The sequence below is a fragment of the Mesitornis unicolor genome, unplaced genomic scaffold, assembly GCF_000695765.1.
Source record: "Mesitornis unicolor isolate BGI_N332 unplaced genomic scaffold, ASM69576v1 scaffold51625, whole genome shotgun sequence".
Classification (NCBI taxonomy): domain Eukaryota; kingdom Metazoa; phylum Chordata; class Aves; order Mesitornithiformes; family Mesitornithidae; genus Mesitornis; species Mesitornis unicolor.
The window spans coordinates 26,124-34,306 of NW_010185837.1; the positions used below are offsets into that span (position 1 = coordinate 26,124).

The following is an 8,183-nucleotide window of genomic DNA, read 5'->3' on the forward strand; positions in this document are numbered from 1 at the left end:
TTTTAAAGTTGGAGTACAAAAATAGAGCCTCTCTTTTTTTTTTTTTTTTTTTTTTTGAAAAAACTGAACAAACCCCCCAAAATTATCAGTAACTAGAGCAGGTAATTATTTTTACCCTCCCCTCCCTTTTTCTTTTGTTTGACACCCATATGGGAAAGTCTCTATGGAAAGTCCACCAAGCTCGGAGGAGAGTCCTCCAGGAGAGGTGCAGGTAGGGCAGGCAAGTCAAGGGCCCGCCCTGGCGTTGGAGTTTCTAGTCCTTTTACTCCTCCGGTTGAAGGGGTAGTTGAGGAATTCAAAGCGTCTGTGGGGCTCAGTGGTCTGGTGGCCCTTAGGAAGCCTCTTCATGAAATGCACCTCCCGTTGGTGCTGCCGGGTCTTGGAGCCCTTGCGTGGGCGGCCCTTGCGGGTGAAGGCCATGTACCAGCCCTCGTACTTGGCATTCTGCAGCGCTGTGTAGTTGTTCTCCAGGACGATCTCCGTGAAGACACAGTCCTTGCCTTTGCCGTTGCTCTGAGAAGGAGAGAGAGGGAGAGATTTAAGCAACAGGTGCTCAGTCAGAGGGTGGCTTCTAGCTACCCCAACCTGGACCGGCTGCAGCAGCAGCAGGGTTGCAGTGGTTGTGGGCAGCCAAGGGCTCACTTTTCCCACCTCTTCTCCTACAGGTCAGAATTGGCCTGTAGGAACAATTCTCCTTAGAGGGCTGTGGAAAACTTGCACTGTGGCATGGGCAGATGCTGCTCATTGCAACTCCTGTCCCCCCAGTATGATGCCAGCACCAGGCTGCAAGCCTCAGTGCAACTTGTTCGAGCCTTCATTCCCACTGCAGCCATAAGGGGAATTTTGCCTGCTCCCATCCTACCCCCATCTGTACCAGGTGCCAGATTCCCTCGCCAGCATGACCATAAGCACACTCTCCATCTCAGTGGCAATTCACCCATCCATCCTACTTCTCCTGGGGTTTTTAATATAGGGACATCAAGGGACAGGAGAGGATACGCGGGATCTGTGAGGATGATGCCCACAGAGGCAGGTGGCAGGGAGCAGGGGGGCAACTGGAGGCTGAGCTCCTCTCCATTATGGGCAGCGGCAGGACCAGAGAGGGGATCCGCATGGGCCAGCCCCAGGGAAGGAGCTGCCATGGAAAATCCTCCCAGACAATCACTGTCCTAGCGGGATTTTGCACATCCAGCCCTCTCTGACTTCATGAAGGGAGCGCCAGGGGCTCGGAGGGAGCGTGACTAACTGGTGCTCGGCCTTCGGGCCAGCCCCATGGAGCATCTTAACATTCCTGGCACTTGTACCATGTAATCGGGGAGAATAGCCCAGCAATCCGCCTATTTGTTCGGGGAGATACAAGGAATGCACCCCACACGGTGCCCGCCCGCCTCCCTTGCTCCTCCCTTGCTCCTCCCATTCCCTCTCGCCACCTGGACTGCAGGATGGCTCATCCCCCTGCCCTCCAAAGGAGCTTGCTGACTAAGCCCCCAACGACCCCAATCCTGCCTCCCCATCTCCATGGATGTGCTCTGGATCAGGTAAGAGCTCCTCTCCTGGTAAGCCCTGCTCAGTGCTCATGGCACTTCCCTGGTTTGGCCATGCCATCGACCCCATTGCCCTACCTTGCCGATCAGCTTCCCCTTCTTGTTCATGCAGATGTAGAATCCTGTGGCCGCCCCCTTGATGCGTACACGGCTCCCAAATGTGTCCGTCTCCACAATGAGCTTGGCTAGGGAGAGGAAAGAGAGAGGAAGGTCAGAGAGGATCCAGGATAAGGCAGGGACAGGGATGGAGACCTCAGCAAAGCCTGATGCTTGCCACTGTGAGTACACAATGGGCAGGGAAGTGACTGGACCAGAGAGCGCCCTAAAATCAAAGCACAGGGTTAGGAACCAGCCTTGGCCCGTCTACCCTGCCACTGTGATCTTGGTCACATCCATTTGCTCCCTGAGCCATGCTGGACGGGGAGTAGCTCTCTTTTGGCCAGCTCCACGGGGCTCAGCAGTTCAGGTGCCACAGAGGTGTCCCAAAAAGGAGGCAGAGCAGCAAGCAGTACATGCACTGGCCAGTGGAGAACAAGCCAGCTGCCCGGCACATAGAGGCAGGTCTGGACTAGCCTGCAGGCAGGAAGCAGGCAAGAAGCAGGCAGGCACCCTCTGGCAGCACACGTCATGCTGTCAGCTGTCCCCAGCCCAGGGGACACTACTCTGTGTCTTTCTGCTGGGCCAGGGCTGCAGGAGGAACAGTGACTTTGCAGCTGGCAGGGGAGGCGTGAAGGGTACGGCCATCCTTTTAATGCCTTTCACCTTTGCATGAGTTGAGAGGGCATATTGATTTGGTCTCAGTTTTTTAATGGAGACATCGATCGACTTCCGAAGGAGCTATGCAAATCGCCGGGTCGATGGGCCGCCTATAAATAGACCTGTCACCTTCACTCCCTGCCTCCACCCTGGGAACCTGAGCCTCAAAGCCCATCCATCCCCAGGGAAGACGGAGGATGGGGACAGGACATCCTTCTCCCTGGCTCCACAGCTGCTGTCCCCAGGGCCAGCCCTGACAGGGATGCTGGCTACCTGTTTGCACCTCAAATGCTCCGTGCTGTGCCAAGCACCAAAGATTTCCCATAGCACCAAAAAGCCAGCCAGGACTGTCCTATCTCACCACAACCACCTCTTGCCCAGCATCAGCCCTTAGTGCCATAAGCACAATTTGACAAGGTAATTAGAGCACAGCCCACAAAACTTTCAAGCCTTGTTATGAGAATAAGCCCACTGATGCCTTATTTCTCCTCTCCCACCTCTGCACAGGCTCTGCCTGGTTCCTCAGGACTGTGGTCCACCCCAGCTCACTCATCTCTGCACCCCAGGATGCTCAGCTACAGGCAAGCCCCAGCAGCAGCCAGCCCCAGTGAGGGCAGTGATGTGGCTCTGCAAGAGGAGGCTTTGAACAGCAGAAAAAGACCGTGGGCACATGCAGAAGCTGAAGTGAGCCTAAATCACACTCTAGGCTAGGAGCAAATGGCTGCCTCTGTCCCTGTGATGCCCTTATCCTGCATCCCTCACATCACAGGCACTGCTGAGGTCAATGGCACAAAGGATGGGTATAGGGAGCGGGCCGTGCTGGCAGCAGCAGAGTTGAGCAGTGGAAAGGGCATCCCGAAATTTGCTGGAGCTGACTGATCTGGTGCTGCTGGGCAAGCCGGACTTAATGCACATGCAGGCACCCCTCCCCACATTCCATCCTGCCAACAGCACCTTACAGCATCTCTCACACCCAAACTGCTCTGTACCCGCAGCTTGGCACAGACTGGACTCAGAGTAAAAAAATCTGTGATAAGCCAAGTCCAGGCTGTGTCACCTCAGCACCTGGCACACACCCAGCATCCCCAAAACTAGCTCCCAGAGCCATAGTGCTCTGCAAACAAAGTGCTCAGACAGTGACCCCCTATTTATCTATATTGGGGAAGGAGGGGGGGGGGAAATTGATCTCAGAGGCAGTAAAAGGTTTGAGAAGAATTGATTTTTCTCTCCTAGAGATAGAAAGAGCAGGGAGAGAGTGAAGGGCGGAGGAGAGAGGGAGGGAGTGGGGAGGCCTCAGCTCCAGTGAGCACAAAACCCTGCTTTAAAGATGCACACCACTTCTCTTTTGGCCTTTTTTTTTTTCTCTCCAGAGGGCAGCTATGATTTACGGCCGTCGGCTGGGTTTGCCGCCCCGCACGAGCCCAGCCAGCACGCAGTTCCAGTCGCCGCAGCCACAGAGGACGGGCACAATCTGTCCCCGGGGACCTGCACCCGCAGACACCATGCAAGTGACCCACAAACCCCATCCCCAGGGCACAGACAAAAGCCGGCAAGTGAGCAGGGAGCTGCGCCGCCGTCCCCGGCTACTCGCAGGGTTTAGCCTAGGCTGCAGCCCGCGGTGGTTTGCCCGGGAGGAACGACCGCCCGCCTCCCCTTAGAATTAAAAAAAGTCAATCAAATATTGACAATTAAGACAGATAACCAAAAACGCCGGACTCGATGTTAAGTTGGCTGTAAAAACGTCAGCATGGGGAAAGGGGTCATCTGCAAAAATAAATCAACCCTTTTTACACGCCTACCCTCCAAAATGAGATAAAAAAAGCAGAAGGGCTTGAGGAAGGGGGACTCTTTTCTTTAAAAGTGGATTTCTAAATAACATTTTCGGGGAGTCCTTTTTTTCCTCTTTTTGAGGGGGGAAGCTTAACATTTTCAACTCTATTCTTTCACTTAAGTGACAGATTTATCCCAGTAAAATTATGTTTCATGCTCAAACTTTGAAGGGAAAGTGGCTACGTAAATGCTGAAAAAATGCAGCGAGACACACTTGATCCCCCAACTGGACTGCGAAGAGGAGAAAGTATTCAGGAAATGTTAAAAAAGGTGAAAGTAAGAAGCGTTTTAATAGTTCTTCCAGACATGGGGGCCTCCCTAGAGATTCATATAGAACAATCCTGAACCTCTATTTTAACATTTACAGACTTGCAACTCTTTTAAAACTTTACATCTGAAAAACTGCTTGTTCTTTTTCTGGTTTAGATGAGTCTTCATTTTCCTCCTTAGCTCTTCAAATGCTTAACCTTTTTTTTATTACATTTTAATAGAGTTTTTCAAGCCACCACCAGTCCCTCCCTTCTGGCCTTATTTAAACCTGGTCATTATTTGAATATGCACTAACTGCTTTTTAAAATCCAGGCATTATAGGTCTAAAGCAAGATGGGATTTTTGCTTGGGAAATTAGCTAATGCCCTTTCAAGCTGGAGCTGCTCGAGGGTGGGAATAATTCATCTGGAAGATTAATGCTGGATGTATGGAATACCATATAGATGGAATCTGCACTGCGCTCACATTGCTAACATCCAGTGTGAAATTTTCAGCCAAAGCAAAAGGAAGAAAGGAAAAAAAATAAAAATAAAAAAACACAGAAGGGGGAAGAATAAAAGCGTTTCTACTAATCTCCACAAGCAAGAAAGGGAAATTGCAGCTAATACCAAAGAAAAACAGTTGTGATTACCACATACAATACACATGGATACAGGCACTTCACCAGTGTGGGTGCAGGATCAGGCCTCCCCATCAGCCCTGCTGGGTCTCACTGGCCCCACTGAACCCTGGGCAGCATTTGACCATCCCAACGTGTCATTAGCACACACAATCAAAGTATTCGGGCTTTGGGTGTCCCCGGTGGAAGGATCAGTCCCCTTGTCCCGGGGGAAAGAGGTTTTGGGAAGGGGGTGCCAGGGCTGAGTTGATGGCAGAGGAGCCATGGTGTGGCACAGTCTCTGGCATTTGCAGGGTCTCCCCTCCTTTGTCTCTGGAGACACTGTAGCATCTTTGCCCATGGCTGACTGCCTCGCTGGCCCACTGCTTTGCCTTGAGAAGTGAGGGACTGGGGGGTGCATCAGGAAAATGCCACTTCAGGCAGTTCTACTTTAGGGAAGGTTTCTAAAGCAGCCGCTCCCCCTTCCCCTCGCCCTTTTTCTTTTTCAACTTTCTATTTCTTTTCCAAAAGGAAGTCTCAGAGATTCCCAGTCCTGCAAAGAGCTGGGCTGAAATGACTGATGCTGCTCAGCACGCCGCACCCCCAAGTCCTCCAAGTCAGGTGCAAACTGCAAAGAAAAGCACTGATCCCCTACCTCGGCATGGAGAACCTGCCCTCACCTTGAATCACACAGCCGCTGATTGCTGACCCCTATGTTCTCCCTTTACAAGCCCCCGCAAGCCGAACGATTTTAATGATTTCTGGCTAACAAACAGGACGGAAATCATCAATCGCCACACTGGGCTGTGAACACTTCCTCAGCTCCCACCCCCCCAACCCGCCCCCATCGCACATCCTTACCATGCACATCCCCATCCTCTGCCATCGCATTGATTTTCTTGTTGTCCAAGATCTGCACATGTTTCCCACTGGTCCGGCTGTACAGCTGGTAGGTACGGACGAGCCGCCGGCTGAGCTGATCTGTCACCAGGCTCTGCTCCCTCACATGCTGTGTAAAATTAGGTGGGGACTGAACAGTTACCTTTAGGAAATTAAAAAATATACGACACACCATTATAATCTCTACTCCTCAGAGGGGCGAATGGGCTGAGCCGAGATCGCCAGCCTCCAGCCAGGCTTTACTGGGAGGTGCGGAGCCGAGACCGCAAATGCCTGCGCCAGCAAAGCCTCCCCGGAAGAAGGAGCGTGAAGCTCCAGGATGCAGTAGCCAAAGCCCTTTAGCAAGTTCTGCCCTCTCCAGACATGCCCTAAGCAGAGAGGTACAGATGACTTAGGAGCGTAACAGGACTCAATAACACCAGAGGCCTCTCCAGGACTGGCATTACAGTACCTGCGATGGGCATTGAGTCTAGGCACTGAATGGGAACTGGAGGGGTCACACAGGGTAGCATGGGATTGCCCCCCTGGAAGGGCTGACAAATTTGTCCCACACTGCTCCCCCCTCTGCAGGAGCACTCTGCTGCTGCCCTGGACAGGTACCCCAGCGCCTGCCTCCTCAGTTCCAACAGCTGCCTTTCCTCTAGTCCCAGGCTCTTTATTTGCTCCTAAATACCCCCCTTACTGAGCTCTTCAAATACAAAGTTCCCAGAGAAAGTAAAGCTACGAGGTATAAGAATTATAAGAAAACCATAGCCCAGCCTGGGGATTCAGTGGCATAAAGACCAAAGGACATTAACACACTACCCGTGTAAACACATCCCTCATCCACAGCTGGCTGCTCAGTGCCAGCAGCGGGGTTGTCCCCAGCCCCGGCACACCAAACCCGTTAGCCCTGGAGCCACAGCTGAGCCTGTGCTCTCCAGACCCGGCACTGCTGCTGCTCCTGGGCTTCAAATGATTTTCAGGAGCGGTCAAACCTACTCCCCCCTCAGGTCTGGTTCGCAAGCTTGCGCAGAAGTCTTTTTCCCCCCTCGTCTCAAATCACTCTTTTAAGTCTGGAAAGTTTTGCTGCTCCCTGACATTTATAAAGATGTATTCTGAGCAAATGTTAGGAGATAGCTCCTTTCAACATCAGAAGGCTAGGACTACCCGCTGCCACCCCCACGTCAAATGGGAAGATTTCCTCTCATCTTAAACAACAACAACAGAAAAACCCAATAAAAGCAAAAGCCACTGCTCTCCCAAAGCTGACTTTATAGAGATATCTCCCCTTGACAATGTCATCTCTCTCTCCACTTCTGCCTGTGCATGTGTGTTTCCTATAGATGGGTTTTGGATAATGCAGCAGGATTCTCTCCCCAACTCTGATGAGGGTACCATGTGGAGGAGAGGTCATTAGCCATGCTGCTATTTGGTCTCCATCTCATACTGTCAAAATATTACAGCCATGTTTTTATACAACTGCACACTCCTAGTGCTTCATTCCCTTCTCTTTTCAGCTGGAAACTCTTTTTTTTTTCCCCCCAAGCTTCCAGGAAAAAAAGAAGTAGCAGCTTAAAGGGCATTTTAAACAAAGCTTCTGCACCTGTGATCTCAGGGGGAACGAGGGGCTTCACCCTGATTTGGGGCGCACCGCTCCCAGCGATGCGTGCCTGCCGGTATGCGGGTGTTGTACAAGCTCTGTCCAAGCTCTTTAATCTATTCATGACACTTCTGTCTCTGGCGATACAAACCAGCGATGCTGAAGTCTGACAATTTTAAGCTGAATCAAAAACCACACTTTTTAGGAAGGTTTTAGTGGGGTTTCTTTCCCACTTTTTTGATTCTGCTTTACTTTTTGGATGAAGCCAAGTAAGAAAACAACCCCAGAGAAGAAGAACGGGGGTACCCACAGCACTATTTAGAGGTGGGGGGACAGGGATTTTTAAATAACTATATTTTTAAATAGCCCTGCATAATTCCTTGAAACCCCTGCTTCACAGCCCGAATCCTCTGCACCTTATTTTTCCTCCCTCGGCCTCGGCTTTTTACACCGGGGCGATTTCTGTCTCCTGGGTTTTAGACGGTTCCTCCTCCCTCCCTCCCTCCTGAGCTCGAGGCGCCCAGCAGCGGCTGCGGGGCACCCACCATCCCCGAGGGGCGAACAAAGCCGGGTGGCCAAGCGGGGACTTACCTGGGCTTGCAGGCAGAGAACGAACAAGTGCATTAACCTGGGAGGGAGAGAGAGAAAAAAGGAGAGAGGTGTGAACCGGGGGGCTGCGAGCTCGAGGTGGGAAGGGCCGGGG

The 8,183-nt window shown here is 51.9% G+C and overlaps 1 protein-coding gene across 1 annotated transcript; it reads right to left on the reverse strand.

The window, feature by feature from the left end:
* Nucleotides 1–214: 214 nt before the first annotated feature.
* On the reverse strand, nt 215–8,104 carry FGF8 (fibroblast growth factor 8 (androgen-induced)). The gene is made up of 4 exons (XM_010184940.1): nt 8,072–8,104; nt 5,860–6,040; nt 1,623–1,729; nt 215–513 (listed from the first exon to the last, which is right to left on the reverse strand). The coding sequence occupies exons 1-4, from the start codon at nt 8,102–8,104 to the stop codon at nt 226–228; spliced, it is 609 nt and encodes a 202-aa protein (XP_010183242.1). The 3' UTR covers nt 215–225.
* Between the last annotated feature and the right edge of the window lie 79 nt (nt 8,105–8,183).